We start from the raw sequence: 22,205 nt of genomic DNA, 5'->3' as shown, positions 1-22,205 counted from the left end.
CATGTTAACCAAGGTAACTCTCAAAATGACAAAAATGGTATAATATAAGTTAACATTCAATTAATTCGGTATAAATTGGTGGAACATATAATTTTAATTATATTTTCAAACTATGATATTTCATGTATATAATTATTTGTATTATAAAATATCATAGCAGAAAAAATTACACATGATCTAGAATAACCTACATTTAAATTACAAATTATTATAATTTAGACTATAATAACTTGTACTCCAAACACAAACTATTATAGTACAAATTAAAATAATCAGTATCTCAAATACAGACAATTATAAACTAGACTGTAATAATCTACACTACACTTCAAGTAGAAACTATAATAGCACACGATTTATTATAATCTACATACTACAAATTAGACTATAATAATCTACTCTGCGCTCCAAAAACCTTCTATATAGTTTTAAAAGATTAGGTACTAAATTTACAACTATAACTCATGTTTATTAGTTCAGATCTCACGAAAACAAAAGGATAACTAAACCTTTATTATTTAGAGTAATCGTTTTAAATAAAAAATATTTTAAAATAGAGTAAAATATCACTTTTATGGGCCATAACAATCATCCATTATTTGAAAAGAGCACTATTATTTATTTATTTATTTTTGAGCTCTACCGAAACTTTATTTAATTTTAGGCGCCAGATATTATCTATATTTTAATGAGAGGCAAAAATTTTGTTTAACTCCGACGGAGAGGCAAGAATCTCGACTCTCCAAATTCCACGAAGGCCGTCGGACGGCCAATTGCCACACTGCACATGGTGGCGACGTTTGCCCCTTTTTGCTCGAACTTTACCCTAAAACTCGGCCGTTCTAACCGCCCTCTGATCCTCACAGCGTTATGCAAAAATCAGAGAAGCGCAAAGTTGAAATGTTTCGGTGTTGCGAGGCCTCAGATTCTGCCGTCTGCATTCGGAGAAGTCGATGGCCTGCGAGTCTTTGTGCTCTCCGATCTACATACGGATTACGAGGAAAATATGAACTGGATTGACTCCTTGTCATCGGTCAAATATAGAGACGATGTTCTTCTTGTCGCCGGAGATGTAGCCGAGACCATAAGTAATTTTGTTTCAACAATGGCTTTGTTGAAGGATAGATTCGAGCGCGTCTTCTTTGTGCCTGGGAATCACGATTTGTGGTGCCGTCAGGAGGGAGACAATTATGTAAGTTGTCGGAGGTTAAGTTTCGTGCTGTAGACTCTCTCGCAGTTTCTTAGTTTTTATCTTTGCAAGCTGATTTACCAGTTTTTATCATCCACACATTGCGATTTTCAGCAGATTTTACTTCTTAGCTATTACATTACTCGCCTTCTTCTTTTCAGCTCGATTCTCTTGACAAGATGAGTAAACTTCTTGATGCGTGTAGAGGTCTTGGAGTTGATACCAATCCGGCAATTTTGAACGGATTGGGAATCATTCCGTTGCTCTCTTGGTATCATGAGGTGGGTGATCGACTGTTACTTTCCTTTTAGCTTTCGGTTCAAGTGATATTGATGCTTTTCCTTGTTGGTTATTTGATGTTTTTGCTTCAGAGCTTTGACAGAGAAGTGGACATACAGGATATCCGCATTCCATCTCTGGAGATGGTGATTCACTTTCTTTTCCCCTAGTAAGAGTCTTTAGAGCTAGTTTTAATGTCAGTTTTGTATGCATCTTTAACGCTCTTTGGTATAGTTTCCTGTTAGTCTTTTCATTTATTGTTCATGGTTCTTGCAATAGTCTCATTGGTTTTCTTTCTTTGAATCATGCATATAGAAAATGACAATAAAATTAGTCATTCTTATCATGACAATCGTCGCTAATATCTTTCTATGTTCTAGTGCTCTAATTGTTGTCTTTTATCCTCCAACCCTTGTAAATTTATAATTTGTATATTTTTCTTTCTTTTTTAGTTCGCTTGAGATGTACTGTATCTTTTCAAATTGTGTGTATTCTTTCAAGTTTCATGTTTCTTTGATTTCTCATGGAAATTCACCTAGAGCACTGATCAAGACTTGTTTTGATGGAATAAGGAATCTTCTTTTCTTGTATAGTTGGGCTCTGAAATTTTAATGTTTTATATCTATGGTGAAATTGTACTTGTATGGTTATCTATCAATTTCCATCTCTTTTCTCATTATATTAAAAGAGAATTTTACTGAGCGAATAGTTCTCTCCAGTCAGTTACTTTAGTGTAGATGTTCATGCATGGTAATTAATTTATTTATTTGTGCTTGAAAAAGACTCTGAATTATTATTGTATCTTCGTACTGTTTTTGAATCCTTTCAATTCATGATTAGTCACAACGTAACGCTCTGATTATGGTGAAGGGGGCTGTTCTCTGGTTCTATATTTTATGATTTTCATTCTTTTACACGAAAACTTTATTTTGATTATTTTTGCAACTTCCTTTGCTTATCTGAGTGCGCTTATCCGATTGGTATTATGGCCAATGGCAGGTGTGTAAAGACTTCCATGCATGCAAATGGCCTGGAGATTTTTCAAATGAAGGTACTTCACTAGCATCATTCTTTGATGCAATGAATGAAAAGAATCACATAATGGTTGAGAAGATCAAGAGAACCTGCAGTCAGATAATTACATTTTCTCACTTTGTTCCCAGGTCAGTTACAATTCGTGCGCAAACACCCAACTCATTAATTGTGTTTTACAAATTGATTCTCATATCACGGACTTCTATGGAGAGAATTTGACGCATCTTTTATATCTTGTCAATAGTCTTCAATTTGCATATCTTATGCTGTTGTCTTTGAAATGCAGTTATGTATCGTGGTGCTTGTTCCACACTTTATTATAGAATATGAAGTAGTAACAAATGTGATGATTCATTTCTGGCACTCATTCTTAAATGAAATTGGATTGACATTGTACGGAAGCAAATCAAATACCGACTCAAACCAAAGGACAAGTTTGCTTAACTTTTTCTTTTATTACATTTTTCTTATCACTGTCACTTGTATTAAAGAACTGTGGTATTGGAGGCCCCCACTCCACACATTATGTTCATTATGTATATGTTCATGTCCATTCTAATTAACCTTTGGAAGATAGTTCGCTGATCCAAGGCTAGCTTTAAGGGTCAAAAAGGTTTTAAATTAATAAAATTATTAAATCCATGATCTTGGAGGCTATCTCTAAACATCCTATACCACTAGGATCACTTCTAATCACGGGGAAACATGATTACTGAACCGTTTGACGAAATCAAGCAGATTAGAATTTATGAATTTTATATCAGAAGCGTCTTTCTGTTTGTTACTTCTGTTGATAGACTGGTGTGCCTGCTTGTTGTGTTCATAGACTAGAGCTATGCCCAGAAAAGAGGATGCTATTCTATCCAAAACTTCCTAAAATCATTGGCTCAGATTATCTCGAGAATCGTATAAGGTCGATACACGGGAGTAAAGAAACAATATCAGCATGTCATGTGTTTGGTCATACCCATTTCTGCTGGGATCATGTACTAGATGGCATCAGGTAATGTTAAATCAATTCACTTTGCTAGGTCTAATTATGTATTTGTTAAGAATCAAGGTAGTATGGGATGTCTTTGTCCTATATTGATTAGAATGGGATGACCAATGTGGTACTTAAGTGGTTTGGCTCTCCCATCCTAAAGCTAGCTTTTGGAGTGTGATTCTCCAAAGTGCTTAAATACAATTTAAGTGTAGGAAAGCAGTTCAGGACAATAAATTCTTCTCATTATGTGACCATTTTATAAACGTGAATTTGTGCTTTCATCTTTAGTCATAAGCAGATTGCTGAGATGTTTTTTTTTTCCAGATATGTCCAGGCACCATTGGCTTATCCCATAGAACGCAAGAGAAGGATGAATGGTGGTGAAAATTGGCTTCCTTTTTGCATTTATTCCAACGGAAGGTTCGCTCATAAACTCACCCCTTGTTACTGGTCCGATCATTATGCCGCCAATCCAAGATCACCCCACGACACTCAACTTGCTCCTTGGGTTGCCAAATTCTATAAAAGAAAATGAAACAACAATACAGGTTCAATCCTATTTTTGTTGTATTTTTTTGCGTTCATCTTTTTAGTATATGTACCGTCAAAACGCATTTCGGTCTTTTGTACGTCAATTTTGGTCCCATTTACCTCTTGTTTATCCTTTTTTTCCCTCTTAGAATTTCAATCCAAGTGTACACCAATATACTATAAACTTGTGACCACATTTATTGGACCGTAGCTATGTATATAATTTGGGGAGATCAAAATGCTTTTTAATAGTATTGGGACCAATGTTTATTAGACTGCAATTATGTTTATAATTTATGTCAATATTATTAAGGACCTGGATTGCAAAGACAAAAATTGAAAGACCATTTCTGGTTGTCGTGAAAATACAGGAAATAAAATAGGCAGATAAGTACGAGGACGAAAAGGATAAGGATTAAGGGCAAGATTTTGAACCTTATGGTATCTCCATACCACGATCTTACTCCTGTCTGTCTTTTCCCCCTTTTTGTGTCTTTATTTTGAAATTTATTGAATATTCTGTTTGAATATGTTAACAGGGGTCTTGTTTCCCGAACAGGCAATCCTGTCTGATTAAAAAAATTCATTTGTTCCTAATTACCATTTGAAATAGTCCATTACTTCTTGAAGTATTAGGGAAGAGAAAAAAGATGGAGCAACTCCCCAAGGGGGATTATCAAATGAAACAGGAAAAAAGAGATCTTTTATTTTTTTTAATTAAAAAAAACCATCCCCTAAAAATTTAGGTAAAGAAAAAAAGATGTAAGCTGTATTACTTTTATTACCTTCATGAACATAAACACCACAAATAAACCCCAAACGGAGACAACAAACAACCCTCAGCCAACAAAGGCATCCAGTCTTTTTCAAAGAAGAAAAAAAAAACCCCACAGAATAGAGCATAAAAACAGTCTCACATCCAAAACACACATTCGAATCTGTTTTTACAAATTTATAAAAAAAAAAAAAAAAAACAAAAAACAAAAACTCAGTAATCCTCGGGAGCTAAGGGCTGGTGACCGGTATGCAGAGGAGGTTCAACGGGAATAACCAAGTACTCATATACAAGGGCCGCAAGCCCACCTCCCAATAATGGGCCGATCCAATAGATCCAATGATTGTCCCATCTCCAGCCCACTAAAGACGGCCCAAATGCCCTGGCTGGGTTCATGCAGGCCCCATCGAAGGCCCCACCCACCAGAATATTCGCCCCGACTATCAACCCGATTGCCAGTGGTGCCATTGTTCCCAAACTGCCCCTTTTTGGGTCTATTGCTGTTGCGTAGACTGTGTAGACCAAAGCAAATGTAAGCACTATCTCTAGTAGAAATCCGTGCAATTCTGATATTCCTGATGAAACAAAGAACCCCATAGGCCTCTGCAATATCCCAACAGAAAACAAAAGGGAAAAGAAAATTAGGTCGAACGAATCGAACTAAGATTGAGCTGTTTGGTAACAGTTCACTCAAATTTCAAGACAAACAATTTTTAAAAACTACTTTTCCCCCCTTTTTGTAAGTTTTAACTTAGTTTGGTTTTTTGAAAAAATTAGTAGAAAGTAAATAAGAAAGCATAAATTTAGAGATAGAGAGGGGGGTGTTTATAGACTTGGTTTCAAACCCAAATGGTTATGAACGGACCTGAGGTTTGGTAAGGTTTGGTTTGAAAATTAAGATGGGTGAAACCAGCGAGGCAGTTGAGCTATGCATGAAATTATGAAACCAAAAAAATCTTTTTTTTTTTTTAAAAAAAACTTGTGATCGTTTGCACAATAACAATAACAATAATATAAATAAATAATGAAACTCACTTTTTTTAATTAAAATATTAAATATTGACTGCGATAGTAAAGAAATAAGAGCAAGTAAATATGTACGAATAAAAGAAAAACTACGAAATGGGGCTAAAAAGTTGCATTTTCTTCCAAGGGAAAAAAAAGCTCTTTAAAACAAAAAAAGAAAAAAAAAAAAGAAAAGAGTCACTCTCTATGATGAAATAAACGAATATGCATGTTTAATCTGAACACACAGGAGTATTCATGTTCATCTTTATTCTTAAATCTTCACAACTGTGAGAATAAAATTTAAGGCTTCCATTTCTAAAAGCATTAGGTATATGTGCGTGTTTTTCTTTTACCATGCCACCCGTTGCGAGTCTCAAGAGAAGTGATGCGATAATGGCACCCAAAATCTGAGCAACCCAATAGAAGAATGCACGGATAAGAGAGATCCTCCCTCCCAGAAGAGCCCCAAAAGTTACTGCAGGATTCACATGTCCACCCGATATATTGATACTCGCTGCAACCGCCGAGAACAGCGCAAATGCATGCGCTATTGCTATCACTACTAAATCCGACGCAGCTCTGCCTGTGTCCGCCCCCCTTCGACCATAACCATGACCGTAACCATATCCTCCTCGACCATAACTTCCATGGCCATGGCTTCCATAATCCGCTGGCCTGAAAATTTTATCTACAAAGAGCAAAACCCAAGAACTAATAAATCCATCCATCGATCATGCATGCATGTACTTGAAAATGTTATATATGTATTAATTGGACGCTTATTTTTCCTTTAGACCGTGAAGAAAAAGAAATTCCCATCAAATACAATGTTTCGAATATTTAAATAAGCTCGAGCCTCGCAGTTGCATGTTTGAAAGAAAAATAATTTATCGTACACTTTTTATTTATTACTCAAAATTAATTCATTTAAAAGTGCATTTTATAACTCAAAATTAATTTAATCATATTTTTAAAAGCGATTTTCGTATCATGATTTGAATGATTATTTTGAAAACAATCAAAGCATTTTTTAACCATTTTACAATCACTCATGGGCATATTTGGAATTGATTTTAAAAATAGTACATCCTTTTCTCATATTTAAATTTAATATCATCATCAAAACATGCTTTTAATCATAATTAAGTAACTAAATCAATTTTGATGTGGGGAAATTACTAACAATTTAAAAATCACTCTATTTAATAGTGTGATCATACCAAGAGCAAGGACGGAGCCTTCGCCAGCAAAGACGAAGATGAAAGTGGAAATGAACTCAGCCAAGGTGGCTCGAATGGAGTCAGGATGTGTGGCCTCATCGGCCCGTCCAAAAGCATATCGTCTCGGCGGCATAACGACAGCAAAAACAGTTCAACTTAAACGAAAACCACCAACCAAAACTCTTCCTCTCGGAGCAGAGCGTTTAGTTTATTCTCCTTTCCTTTCTTCGTTGTTGTAAAACTTGAAAATGGAAAAATATGCTCTAAAATTGCATGGATGAGAAGTGGAGGATTGTGGGATTTAAAATGGATGAAAATGGGGTTTGATTGAAGGGAGACAGGTGTAAATAGAAGGTGAATTTGGGGTGACACGTAATGATATGTGTAAGCTCTTCAATTTCGATTCCAAACACAAAACAGTCTCTTATCTCTTTGGATTTGTTTGGACTTTTTGGAGTTGTTTCGTTTCCGACGAAACATACAGTATAGATACATCCGAAGTTATCCTGCGTTCGATGGGTTTCCTTTCCTTTCGTCGACCCTGTTCTGGATGTTGGCCCATTTGCCTGATCCATTATACTCATTTAACTCAGGCCCAAGGCCATCTCGATTTTCTTTTTCTTTTTTTCTTGTTGCAAATGCATTCAGCCACGAAATAATTTACGATATAACACAATTTAAAAGAATTAAAATCTATAACATAATTTACATTCAGTCGATAGATTTAAAATGTCTAATTAAAGTCTATCAGTTCTTTCATTATTAGCCAAATTTATCGTTGATATAAGTCTATCATTGATAGACTCGTATTAACAACAAAGACTATAACCAATAGTCTATCACACTATAGAATATTACTTTTTTCTTTTTACTAGCTTTTACCGTGTGCCTTGCATGACATATCTTAATTTTATTTATCAACTATTAAATTATATATTATTTAGAAAAATTGATGTTGAATAAAAAATTTTGGACCAATCACATATTGTCATGTTATTTACCAAATTAATGATGAATTTACAAATCATCTAATTTAGGACTAATTAAAAATTAACATGTGTCCTAAATTGAAATTGAAGAATCCTGATGATACCACGTGTATTCATCATGACCGTTGGATTGAATCAAATAATTTGATCCAATTTGATATTATTTGGGTTAAACTCTAATGAGCCCAAAAATAGACTTAATTTGACTCAAATGTCAAATAAAACTCAAATCCAATTAAATGGGTCCATGAACCAACTAAGCCCAAGCTTACCAAACCTACCTAAGAACTCTATAAATAGAGGAACTCTCTTTATTTATGGAGGTCAGCAATTCTAAACTCCAGAAAGCCCAGAGAGAATTCTCCCAACAATCAGAAGACTTTCAAACTCCTGAAGTTGAACACTCCTTGAAGATATAAGTCTTTCGAAGATAAAAAAAAAAAACTCTTCCAAAACTCCAATTTCTAGAACATCACGCGCTTCGCTTCCTCAAATCAAGCATACGCATTCAACCGAGAGAGAATCAGAGGATCAAGTTCTAGAGATCGAACTACATCCGCATCAAATCAACACAAATACAGAGTTCACCTCCACGAACCAAGTTTCTCCAGAAAACTTGTGCGAATAAATTGGCACGCCCAGTAGGACATCTCTACTTCTCATCTCTCTCTCAACATTCAAACAAATTGATGGCACCAAAGAAAGCTACTTCCAGAACTACTGCTACAAGCGACATCTACACGAGACTTGTCACCCGTAGTCATTCAAAGGGAATCATGTAGGAGCAAGAGCAAGGTCCTGTCATCGCAAAGAGAATCTAGGAGCAGTTGACGGGATCTCCAAAAGGTGGGATCGTCATCAAGGAAAATCTCTTGTTTAACAACTCTACTCTTGCTTCCAATCGATTTAGGAAAGAATTACACCTCGATAAGATGTATGTTATGATGGCAGATGTAACGGCCGAAGCAGCCATGGTGGAGATGGAAGGAAAATAAATATCCTGATGAAAGTTGTTGAGGAGCGAGATCATGAAATCACTACCTTAAGAGATCCGATACAGACTCGTGAAACTATTGATTCGAGCCAAACTCCTACTAACAAGATCCATGACAAAGGGAAAATCGTGTTGTAGGAAACACTACCACAACAATCAACTTTTGTTGCCTCCTTGTCGGTTTAGCAACTACAGGACATGATCACCAACTCCATTAGAGCTCAGTATGGAGATCCATCTCAGACTTCTCTTATGTATTCCAAGTCATACACTAAGAGAATTGACAACTTGAGGATGCTTGTTGGATACGAACCCCCGAAGTTCCAGCAATTCGATGGAAAGGGCAACCTAAAGTAACACATTGCCCATTTTGTTGAAACATGTGAGATTGCAGGAACAAGAGAAGATCTGCTAGTCAAGTACTTTGTCCGAACCCTGAAAGGAAACATTTTCTATTGGTACGCTAATCTAGAACCTGAGGTGATCAATAATTGGGAGCAACTTGAAAGAGAGTTCCTGAATAGCTTTTACAGCATCAGGCGTACTGTTAGCAAGATGGAACTGACGAACGTCATGCAGCAAAAGGGAGAGTCGATCATTGACTACATCAACGATAGAGAGCTCTAAGTCTTAGCTGCAAAGACAGACTCAACCAATTGCCTGCTGTGGAGATGTACACCCAGGGCATGCATTGGGGACTATGATAGCTCATAGAAATGCAAGCTTTTGTAGCCTTTTACCTAGAATTATGAGGGCCAATAAGCAAGAATATGCGTTGATAATACTAAGAATTCATGTGAAAAGTGAGCTTGCATCAAACAGCACTAAAAATCCTCACTAACCCTATACCATGCGTTATTTCGGGTCAAAGTATTCAATTTTGCAGATATTACAAGAGTTGATCGCATGCGTCGGTCTTAGACCGCCGCAAGGTTGAACGCAGATTAAGTTTTCCGCATGGGATGTTGCTTCCACAGATCGATAGAAGTCTACTCACAAGGTAGATGGAATGCGTTGACACCTAAAGAAAAGCAAGCACAAACGCATACCTTGGGAGTATTAATAAGATAAGATGATATTGACATTGCCCATACCGCGACAAAGGTGGCAGTGAGGCAGAACGCAATCATGAAGGCTGTCGGCGTTTGAGCTCTATAAATAGCACCTTGGACCTTTACTTTAAAGCATCCGAGCTTCTGCCTTAAAGCAGATGCTTACGATCACAGATGAGAGCATGAGCGAGATTTTCTTTGAGGATTCTTCACCTCCACAAACCATTCCGAGTGATGACCGGAGCTTTCGCCAGAGATAGAGCTCGAGAGAGACATCTCCACCATCCATCCATGGCGCCACCAGCAGGCTTGATGCATTTCGGATGAAAAGCAAGAGATTGTTTTCATCGCACCTTCCCTTTCTCCTTTTGCCCCTGTATTGTATTATATTTTAACTTAAGATATTAAGACATTTTGTAATCAATGCATATCTTAATTCCTTCAGCGTCATCTTCTTCATCTTCTTTATCTATGTCATCATTTATCTTCATCGTTTAGTTATTAATGGCGATCACATACTCAATCGTGTAGCCTAGAGATAGGACGCATGTAGCAACCCACTGAGAGGTGTACGTTGTGTGAGTATAGTGAGTTAATTCTCTTTTCTTGATGTGAGGTTGTCGCAACGCTTGTCTATGGGCTATTACAATGCTTGTCTATGAGCTGATTAGCCATAACTAAAAGCCTGAGAGGGTGAGTAGTGATACACTAAAGCAAAGTATGTATTGTTCCTAGAGATAGGCATGATCTTATGCTCGACGCAACCATGCATTATAGAGATATAAGCATGCAGCCAACCACCGAGAGGTGCGCGATGCGTTAATGTGGCGAGCTGGGATTACTCGGGTGACCTAACATAATGAACATTATTATGCGTTGACGACTGCTGCATCTTTACCAATTCTCTTAGTTAAACTTCTATTGCTCAATATGTTTAGCTAGGAGTAGGAGTAGTGCATAATCCTTCAACTTTTATCTTTTTACTTTTATCCATCGCCTCAAACGCATTACTTCACAAACAACATTTAGTTACAAGTCCCTGAGTTCGACCTCGGATCACCCCGAGAAACTTGCGTTCTCGTTATACTTGGCGAGAGAGCGAGAAAACTTGTGGCGGGAACACATGGTCATCGCATATATTCTTAAACGCATCTTGCATATTTCTTAGTCCAACACATGACCATCGACGCATGGAGATCAACGCATATCATAAGATGTACGCAGATTTATTTACTCCATTTTTTTTAACGCAACAGAATCCTTTACATTCTATAGGGGATAAAACCCTGAACGTTTAAAGAGTTGGCGACTCGCACCCACGATATGAAGCTGAGTATCACCAATAAGGGAATTAAAGATTTTCTAGTCCTTGAAGCAAAAAAAGATAAGAATGAGGCAAAAGGCACCGAAAAAGATTGTGAAGAGGGCCACAAAGGAATCAATGGTCGTTAATACGACCCTGCTGAAATTTTCTTTCAAGGGAAAAGAGAACAAAGTTGAAAAGAAAGATGATGGAGGCGAAAGGCGTCGACTGACTCTAAAAGAAAGACAAGGGAAAGTCTATTCGTTTCTTGATCGGATGTTGCGGATATACTCAAACAACTGCTGGAAAAGCAACTTATTCAGTTGCCATAATGCAAACAACCAAAACAAGCAGAAAAAATGGATGATCTTAACTACTGCAAGTATTACAGGGTTGTTAGCCACCTGGTTGGAAAATGCTTTGTGTTGAAGGAGCTGATCCTAAGGTTGGCTCGTGAGAAGAAGATTTATTTGGATTTGGATGAAGTAGCTCAAGCAAATCATGTTGCAGTTGCATTAACTCCAAGTGTTCCAACATCAACTATGATTTATAAGGAAAGAGAAAGCTTGGTCCATTTCAAAACCCTCAACCGGTAGTTGTTTGGTTTTAGCAAGTAAACTCGAAGACAGATTCTAACAATAAAGATGAGCATGTCGACAATGATGACAATGAGGGATGGATCCTTATGACTCGTCGAAGGAAACAGAAGTCGAGTTCTACCAAAAAAAGAGTTGTGTTCCTATCAAAGGTATGGAAAATGTAACATGACTCGAAAAATAAAGGAAAAAAAGAATACTTGGAAGCCTAAACTTGTTGAGGAGAAAGATGAAAACTTTTCTTGACCCAGGCGACAAATTACATTAGCAGATTTCTTTCTAGAGAATTTCTACAATGATTGTTTGAAGAAAGCGCTAGAAGTCGTCGCTTGTCATACTGTTAGTACGGCAGAGAGTGATGATGCTCCTCTGAGTTCTTCGAAGATGGTGGAAGAATTGAAATACTTACCATCATTCAACGTAAATGACTTATTTTCACTTCCTTCAGCAACTAAGACAGTTTTCATCGACACATTAATAGGTTCAAATGCATCTAATGCTCCAACCTCTATGACGCATACATGCGTCTTTTACTATACGTCTGTAGGCTTCTCAGATGAAGATCTGCTTTTGGAATCAAAACTTTATAATAGATCATTGTACATTTTAGGATACGTTCAAGAACAAAAGGTTGGTCAGACTCTCATCAATAATGGATCAGCCGTCAATATAATGCCAAAGTCAACTATGAAGTAGTTAGGCATCTTGATGGAAGAACTATTAAATAGAAAACTAGTAATTCAAGGCTTCAATTAGGGAAGCCAGAGGGCGATAGGCATGATATGCTTAGAGCTTATCATCAGTAACCAGAAGCCCACACATTATTCCATATCATAGACTCGAAGACCACATATAAGTTGTTGTTGGGTCGTTTGTGGATTCACGAAAATGGAGTTATATTTTCAATGTTTCAAGTTTTATCAAGATGGCATTAAGAAAGTTGAAACGGATTCCAATCCATTCTCAGAAGCCGAGTATCACTTCGCAAATGCGAAGTTTTATTTGAAGAATTATGGCATCGACAAAACAATGCCTATGAAGACCCCTTTGATAAGGAATGGAGGTAAACCTAAGCCAGGTTCACAAGTTGATGCAAGGAAAGAGAAAAGCGATAGGATAGCTGTCACTAACTCTAAAGAGAGTGAGACATCCACTAGCATTACAAAGATTACCATTTTAAAGGGCGAAAAAGCTTCGAGCCCTCCAATCTTGCGTTATGTTTTTCTGTCGAGACGTGGGAAGGGTAATTCGCCATTTGTGGAATGCTTGAAGGGGTTGACGGTTGGTGATATCAAAATCCTAAAAAAGAATTTTATCACATCGCTCACAAAGATAACGAAACAGGAGATCCATAAACCAAAGGTAGATCTGACAAATGTAAATCTGCCTAAAAAGCGAATGAAAAATGGGTTCGACCCTAAGGCTTACAAGCTGCCAACAAAAGTAGGTGATGATTTCGCAACTCTCACTAAGTTCAAAAGCTTGAAGATCTATGAACGGCCTGAGCTTTCTCCGAACTAGAAAATGCTTTTGCAAGAAGGGCATGTTATAGCTGCATCGAGAAAAAGACTCAGATATAATCACTGAAGCCAGTTCATACAACTAGAAGGTTGAGAGGAAAAGTGGTCGACAATAATCATATAACCACAAATGAGGTTGATGATGCAAAAGAAAAAGAGAGTAATCATCAAAGAACTTCAGCCTTCGACCGCATTAGACCACCTGTGACACGTGCTTTAGTCTTTGAAAGATTAAGTATGACAACAAAAGAGAAAGGAAGTCAACATCTGATGCCTAGCCCCGATTAATGATCGACCTTTCGAAGGTTGACCATGCCTTCAAAAGTAGAAGAGGTAATTTGTCAAATGCCAGGGGAAACATGACTATTAGCCTTTGCAATATTAAGCACGACTACAAAGAAAATGGGAAAGTGCCTCAGATGTCAATTTTTTAGCGTCTCAAACACGAAGGTGATGAAAGTTGCTTCGGTAAGAAATGGTCCAATGGGACAAAAAGTGAAGGAGAAATTCGCAGCAATGTGCCTAATGTAACTGTAAAGAAGGAGTTGATATCCCGACGTCAATCTGGAACCGCCTTAAGCACATGGACACCGAAAGTCAATTGGATGAGAAGTCATCTTGTGAATCAAAGAGCGATAGGGAAATTCGTAGTTTTGTGCCTTTGCGAATGAAAAGAAATATCTTTGTTTCTCTCAATATGTGCGAAGGCTTATTAAAAGTAAAAAGACGTTATGTCATCTTCACTAATCTTGAAAATGAAAACCTAGAACAAAAGGAAGGTGAAACTTCATGTCACCACATTTCCGTCGTAGAAGAGTTGAAAAATGACGAAGATGTAGAGGACACCCCACAAACACTTGAAGATGGTGGACAATCCGCTATGGATGAACTTAAAGAAGTGAACCCTTGTACAAAAGAGGAATTGCGCCTAACTTTTGTTAGTGCATCCCTCTCTAGTGAGGAGTAGGCAGAATACATAAGTCTACTCACTGAGTATAGGGACATCTTCACTTGGTCATACAAAGAGATGGCGAGGCTTGATCCAAAATTAGCATTCCATCATCTCGCAATCAAACAAAGGTGTCAACCAGTTAAACAAGCTCAACGACGCTTTCGACCCGAGCTGATTCCCCAAATTAAAGTCGAAGTCAATAAGTTGATTGAAGCAAGATATATCAGCAAAGTCAAATACTCGACATGGATAGCCGACATTGTTCATGTTAGAAAGAAGAATGGACAGCTTCGCGTTTGCGTAGACTTTTGTGATCTAAATAACGCATGTTCAAAAGACGATTTTGCATTGAACATCACATAAATCATGATTAATAAGACTATAGGGCATAAGGCCTTATCCTTTATGGATGGGTCATCTAGGTATAACCAATACGAATGGCTCTCGCAGATGAGGAAATGACGGCTTTATAGACTCTGAAGGGGATATACTGTTATAAGGTGTTGCCCTTCAGATTAAAGAATACGGGTGCTACATACCAATGTGCCATGCAAAAAGTGTTTGATGATATGCTGCAAAAACATGTCGAATGCTACATTTACGATCTCGTGGTCAAGTCCAAGAAAAGACAAGATCACCTGAGGGATTTAAGAGTTATGTTTGATCACTTGCAAAAATATCAGCTGAGGATGAACCTTCTCAAGTGCGCATTTAGCGTGACCTCAGGAAAGTTTTTCAGTTTCGTTGTGAGACATCGAAGGATCGAGATAGACCAATCCAAGATCAATGCTAAGACCAAAGAATTTACATGAATTAAGAAGTCTTCAAGGTCGTGTAGCTTATATCCGGAGGTTTATTTCCAACTTGGCTAGTCGATGTCAATCTTTTCAAAGGCTAATTAGAAAAGGAGAAAAAATTGAGTGGGACGAAGTCTGTTAGAATGCTTTTGATAATATAAAAAAAACATTTGCTTAATCCTTCTGTCCTAGGCACTTATGTAGTAGGCAAGCCATTGATTTTGTACATTGTCGCGCAAGAAAGATCATTAGGGGCATTATTGGCACAGGAAGAGGAGAAAAGAAGGAAGCGTGCTCTCTACTATTTAAGTAGGACATTAACCAGAGCTAAAATTAATTACTCTTCTATCGAGAAAATGTGCCTCACACTCTTCTTCACTGTCGATAAGTTGAGACACTATATGTAGGCCTTCAAAGTTTGCCTAATCACAAAGGCTGGCCTTATCAAGTGTCACACTCTACCCCGAGCCTGCCTCTTAATCCCGAGGAGAGGCATGAGGACGGAAGATACCACCCTTTTGTGATACCTACTGTCTATCTCTACCTTACTACACTCAGTAAACTTTAAGCCAAAGATGTAATCAACAATTGTTTGACCAACCTTATTTCATTACCAATAGTACAACATTTATACAACTCTCAGGCTTAACTACAAAGTTTACAACAACAACCCTAAAACTGGAAGTGTGACTGTGGGTGGAAGACCTTGATCTTAGCAACACCTTGGAACTCCTCAATCTCCACTTCCTGGGGCTAGGGGGGGGGGGGGAATAAATAAACATGGAAAACATGAGCTACAAAGCTCAGTGAGTGGCAGCTTTACACGAAAATAAGTTTGATTTAAGGAATTCATTTTTGGGAAAACAATTCCACAATCAAACAACAACCATATAACAAAATGTGATCTCTCCAGCTTGTCAGCTGGACAACCCTGGCATGATCATGTATTTTCCCCGGGTACTCTCCGCGAATAACCTGCGATGACTAACGTGGACACAATCTCAACACCCTATAACCCGCTGAATGTGCACATGTCGACATTTCCTGTTAGACATGTTTGGGTACACTAACAATTCCAACTAGATACCCTGGCAATCCCAACCAAGCATCCACAAAGCATGCTAACAATATCCCAAGTATAAATCCCATTTCCCAATGCAATTATAAACACATTATGACAATAACACAACAACAATCAAATCCAGACAAAACACATTTCTCAATCATGCCAATATTTCAAATACAACCTATATATAATCATACATACACACACATATATATATATAGAAATCAATCATACAAACGATGGAATAACTACTCACCTTGGTTGGGTAGGTACTTTCCTCTCCGAAGTTCTTTAGGTTTCCTCGGGTTCCTTTTTTAACCCTAAATTTCATATTCAATTTAAATCTTAGATTACTTATAGTTCCAAATCTTATTTCGAGAAACTTCCTTCTATAAACATGTTCTAAATTGTCTAAAAAATTTTACCTTAAAATCTCAGCTCAGAACTCCTCATGGTTTTGCCGGAATTCTCATATCATCAGAACTGGCCCAAGCTTACCTGAGAGCTCGACCATTTTGTCTTTTCCTCACTCTCCAGCCTGATTTCTTGGAGTTTCTTCTTGGACAGCCTTGCCATGAAAACTAGACTCTCTGAGCTTTCAATTGGCTTTGGAATAACTCAAAACGCACGAGTATTCTGGGAGAACTCTTCGTCCCAAATTGATGCTACTTTATGATCCCATTGTCTGGCAGCATCTCTCTTTCTCGAAACCACTTGACCAATGCATGGTCTTGTTACCAATGCATGCCGTCTTTGATCAACGCATAGACTCCTCCCCATCAGCCCTCATATACTCTTCCTAATTTCCTTGAAGAGAATTCGAGTTATGATTTGAAGAGAAGTCATTGGCCTTATTTATAGGCTTCCAAAGTCCCTCCAAGCTCGACACCTCCTATTTGGTTGCATGTCCAGGCGTCCTCTCTTCCTGTTGCCAACACAGCTCCTTGCCATAACCACACAGAAGTGTCTTCCTTTCCCTTAGCCAACGTATAAGTCCCTTCTTGCATGCCTCATCGGCTATCCATCTCAACTTGCACGAGATCTTATCTACCGCCTTTTACTTACTTAAGCTTAACCTTTTCTCGGTTAGCCACTATCAGCCCACGACTTTCTCATCAACACATCACTTGAGCCATACTAAACTCAAGACATCGCATCCTTGCTTGACCGCATACCTTTCTTCGCTTGCATGGCTCTCCCTTGGCACATGCGTTCAACTAGGATTATGACCATTACACTTTTCCACGCCTGCTGTATCTTAAAATTTATATCTTTAAGCATGTGGACAAATATGTGATACTACTTCTAGATATGCGTTACTTATGAATATTCTTGTAGTATGCCTTGCGTTGTCACAAGTTTCCTTACATTGGAACCAAGTGTAATTCCACCGCAAGTTTCTCGGTGTGATCCAAGGTCGAACATAGGGACTGTTTGAGGTTATTGTGGTATGTTCGTGGTATATGCGACTAGGTTTTTCAATCTCTAAAGAGTGTTTTGTACAAGTATATAAAATTGCGGTAAAGTAAAGGAAAGCAGTAAAATGCGATAATAAAATAAGTACAGTAAACCTAAGCTAGATGATACAAGATACAGGTTTCATGATACAAGATGTTGGGGTCCAGGCTGGCTGTGAAGGTTATGCAAAGAGTATGGAATGCGGTGGCAAGTCTTATGTACAAACAGAAAGAGAAAGATAATGAATATAAACAACGCAAGTTTCTTAATTGCGTTGAAGTTATAAGTACGATTCCGCTTTTCTCTTGGTGTACACCTTTCAGTGATCGACCGCGCTCTCACATGTCTGTGGTGAATCAGAGACGAACGTAATGAATAGAAGGTTGCTTCCATGTCTTGAAGTACTACTCGTTTTAGTTAACGAATTCTTTTAACCTTCTCTCGATAGATCAGAATGGCATCTTCACTTCTGCTCTCACAGGTGAAGATGTCGTCTAGCATGTTTTACCTAAATGTAGTTATCTCTTTAACACAAGTTAAGTACTCGTTTAATTCATATTAACTACCAGGGGATTAAGAAGACATCATGGAGAAAGTGATTCACGGAGGAACAGAAGTAGACAGACAATGGAATATGAAGGCAATCGAAACATTTAATATGTCTATTAATAATTTGATACATGGTGTGTGAATGAAAAGATAAAGAAAGTGAAATACAATGATGAAAATAGATAGAACAGATACAAACAAGCGCCAATGTCTTGGCACGAATTCTAATGGAGATCTACTTGCTGGATTGGATGGATGAGATGGATAGATGAGCTTCCCTCTCAGGCTTGCTCAACCGGTAGCAGGGTTCTCAGCACAGAGCTTCTCGACGGGTATTTGGCATAATAGAACTGAGACTCACCTCTCGGCCTTGTCTCGTCTTCTTCCCGGATTTCTTCAGTTAAGCACCCAACTCAACCTTTTCTCCCAACACTTTAGCAACAATTAGCCCCGTATCCAGTAACATATGTTTTCTCTGAAATCTATGGGGTATTTATAGGTGAGGATCTTTGACTCCGGCCTTATAGTCCCTACTTATTGTTATGAAAATTTCAAAGATGGAGAGATATTATTCCTTCTGTTATGCAATCAGACCGTCAATTCTGCAGAACCGTTAGTTGTACACGTGTCTCAATCCTTCGCTTTTGCATTGCACAGCTGCATCTTTCGATCGTGAGTTCGCATGCGGTGCTGTTTTTATTATCGCATGTGGTTGATAGTCATCTCTAGATCAACTGTCGCATTGCGCCGTCATTGCATTAATCGTCTCTTCATTATGGATTGACGGGCATTGTGTCAAAGATGCGTTGATCAGGTCTTCTTGAGCCTTGAGTGCAAGCGGTGACTCAGTTTCCTGCGAAACAGAGTAAAATCTCCTTTTCTTCCATCTTAAAGATGCTAGTGGGTGTAATTGCGATAATTTATAATTATTGTAATTCTGAGCTAATTTTCACACAATTGACGCATATTCACTATCTTTTGGCTGCAATATCTAGATAAGGCAGTATAAATAACTTGTATTTCTACAAGTTATCACCTGCTACTTGCTCAAGCCTTGTCCTATGCACCCACATGCCCTCGGATGTCCTTAACACATAGCATATCACCAGCGCATAACAACCCTTGGGTCAAGCTAGGTCTCAACTCAACGCCTCATGGTATAACTTACCATTGCCTAGCCTCTTGCTAATGCATCCCTTATGACTAATGCTAGCATGCCCTTGTTGCTTGCCAACGTCCTTAGTCTCTTGCTCAAGACCAACACAATCCAACCTCATAAGCCTTATGTACCGCAAGCCTTAGCAAAGCATAGACACTTCACCATGTGCCCACCATGGCTTGGCTCATCGTCTAGTTCATCGTGTAGCTCTTCCGTTCATCGCCTAGCTCATCATCTAGTAATCTCTCGTTGTTGCTCATCATCCAACCCTCTCGCTATCGCTCATCGTCTAATGCATAACCCATCGCATAGCATCTGCGCCTATTGCATAGTACTTACGCCCCATCAAATAGCTTCATTGTTTAATACTCTCTCGCTGCTAACGATCTCACTGTTGCTCATTGCATACCTCTCGCTGTTAACAATCTCGCTATCGCGTAACTCTCGCTCATCGTGTAGCGTTGGCACCTATCGTTTAACGTGCAACGCCCATCGTCTAGTGCTTCGCTTATCATGTAACGCCCACGCTCATCGTGTAACGCCATCATGTAACTCTTGCATCTATTGCCCAGCGCCCACGTCTAAGGCATTGTCTAACTTCTACGCTTATTGTCTAGCGCGTCTGAGCTCATCGTTTAGCGCTATCGTCTAGTGTTATCGTCCAACGCTTATGATAATTGTGTAGCATCATCGCCTATCGTGTAGCGCTATCGTCTAGTGCTATCGTCTAGCACTGCATGTAATTACACCGACCGTCCACGCACATCACTCCATCGCCCAGTGCCTTGTACTCATTGTCTAGCCCTCTCGATTTCACTCACGAAGGCTCTTATCATCCCAATGCATGAGCAATCTTTGGGTAACGTCCTCTTGCCAATAACTTTGGCCAACATGCATCCAAATCTCACGAGCTCAACTCATGGTTGTTTTGGCTTCAATGCTTAATCCCTTATAACCTCTATAAACTTAGTTTTATTAGGGTCACATGCATTAATATTTCCTAACACCAAACACATGATTTTCTTTTTACTACACATTTAGCGAATTTTCACTAGTTAAGGCTTAACTCAAAAGCTACTAAACAAATCTATTTAAACACTTATAATTTCCTTCTCTTTAACATAGGATTAACTTATACTTAGTCAATTTCCCTTAATTACCTGCTTAAGTAGGGAAATTAAGAATCCGGGTTTCAACAATTAAGTATGTTTTATCTAGGCCAATCATCTCCAGATTGTTTGGGATTGGTTGCCCTAATTCTCCCAGAGTCTCGTTGTTTGTAATTATACACATTGTTTATGAATAAAATAAATGTTATTCATTCCGGCATTTACTTATATCCAATAAACAAAGCTCCATGGTTATCTTATGTGAACTTAGCATGTATATGTGATATACAAGTGGATCATGCCTTAAGTGATATAACCTAAAAGGTATGTAGTATAAGGATTAAGGTGGGATACCTGATCCTGGTGACACTGTGGATACGGCCCGCTTTGTAGAGGTTTGCAAGGTGTTGTAAACTGATTAAATAGATTGTAGATCCTAACCATTCATGTGGAGACGTGTGAGCGGAGGTGTCCTATACAAAGAGTTTGTATAAGACCAGACCACAAGATGACGAGACTCTGTATATAATGTCGTTGATACTAGAGACTTACATCTCACCTAAACGACCATAGGTGACACGACCTCAATCCCGAGTGTTTTGAGAACTTCTGCCTTTGAAGGTGGTCCTTTGATTAATATGGGTGAGAATGGCTAGATTGCCAACTCAACATGCCTACCTTTTTGGGGACTTGTCTGATTTGGGAGCTGGGAACTCAATACACAAGATGTAATTCACTTCTTTCCTGAAGTAGGGATAAGTAGAGAGATTGTTCCCTTAAGGGTTGATTCTGGGGCTTGAACATGGTGGGCACAACTTCTCTTTGGAAGAGAGGACTCAGCTATAGTAGGACTATGACTTATGTTCATTAGAAGGATCAGTGGTACTTAAGGAGTTAGATGTAACTACAGGGGCATAACAGTTATTGGCCCAGTTGTACTTACGAACGATCTGTGAAGGGTTGTTGCACTGCTGATTGGTTAAAATGGAGACATAATATATCTGTGGTAAGGAAAGTTCAGCTGGCGGTCTTTAGTGGAGTGCCTGACAGTTAATGGATGGTGGATCCCGTGATTAAAGAGTTTAGTCAATTATTCACGTACCGTTGAAGCTTCGAGCTACAGGTCCATAAGGTCCCCTTGGTAGCTCAATGGATTCATTTGAGGATCAATTCTTGGTGTTGATTTGAAATGTTCAAACTGACAAGAGGTAATTCGATTATATAAGATATGATCGGTATGAAGTATGAGATACATCTAGTGGAGGATTAATGTAAATGAGATTTACATTAAGTACCATGGAAAAGAAAAAGAGCTATGGTTTGTATGTTTCATGAGATGAAATATTATATAGGTTATAAATATAGTATGATAAGTTAGTTATCATTTATATTTATAATAATATTAATTATTGGATAATTAACTCTTTTTCTCTAATAACCAATTGAGTGGGAGGTTATTGGTGGTTTTCATGGTAACCGTAAGATAAAAGGAAAAATGTTTTCCTAATTTTAGTAAGCATGAGATTTTGTGAATTTGAGATTTCCTCTTTCGGAAATATTCTCACTGAAGTTGTCAAGTAAATTGGATTTACTAAGTGACAGCTTGGAGTAAGGTAAACGATCGTGGAGTGTTAGTAAG

At 38.2% G+C, this 22,205-nt stretch overlaps 2 protein-coding genes across 3 annotated transcripts; one reads left to right on the top strand and one right to left on the bottom strand.

Annotated features, from left to right (window-relative positions):
* Positions 1–657: 657 nt before the first annotated feature.
* On the top strand, positions 658–4,993 carry LOC120083790 (acyl-carrier-protein phosphodiesterase PptH-like). Of its 2 annotated transcripts, XM_039039662.1 has the most exons (7): positions 661–1,192; positions 1,351–1,470; positions 1,561–1,614; positions 2,468–2,631; positions 3,330–3,506; positions 3,813–4,036; positions 4,391–4,993. In XM_039039662.1, the coding sequence occupies exons 1-6, from the start codon at positions 788–790 to the stop codon at positions 4,021–4,023; spliced, it is 1,131 nt and encodes a 376-aa protein (XP_038895590.1). In that variant the 5' UTR covers positions 661–787; the 3' UTR covers positions 4,024–4,036; positions 4,391–4,993. The 2 variants fall into 2 exon arrangements, with proteins under 2 accessions (XP_038895591.1, XP_038895590.1); XM_039039663.1 differs by lacking the exons at positions 3,330–3,506; positions 4,391–4,993 and having other exon boundaries at positions 658–1,192; positions 3,813–4,273.
* LOC120083791 (probable aquaporin TIP3-2) lies at positions 4,767–7,399 on the bottom strand. Its single transcript, XM_039039664.1, has 3 exons — positions 7,023–7,399; positions 6,156–6,490; positions 4,767–5,397 (listed from the first exon to the last, which is right to left on the bottom strand). The coding sequence occupies exons 1-3, from the start codon at positions 7,153–7,155 to the stop codon at positions 5,008–5,010; spliced, it is 858 nt and encodes a 285-aa protein (XP_038895592.1). The 5' UTR covers positions 7,156–7,399; the 3' UTR covers positions 4,767–5,007.
* Between the last annotated feature and the right edge of the window lie 14,806 nt (positions 7,400–22,205).

This window comes from Benincasa hispida, chromosome 8 (genome assembly GCF_009727055.1).
Source record: "Benincasa hispida cultivar B227 chromosome 8, ASM972705v1, whole genome shotgun sequence".
In the NCBI taxonomy this organism is placed as follows: Eukaryota; Viridiplantae; Streptophyta; class Magnoliopsida; order Cucurbitales; family Cucurbitaceae; genus Benincasa; species Benincasa hispida.
The sequence above is the reverse complement of the archived record's forward strand: the minus strand, read 5'-3'. Positions and strand labels throughout refer to the sequence as shown.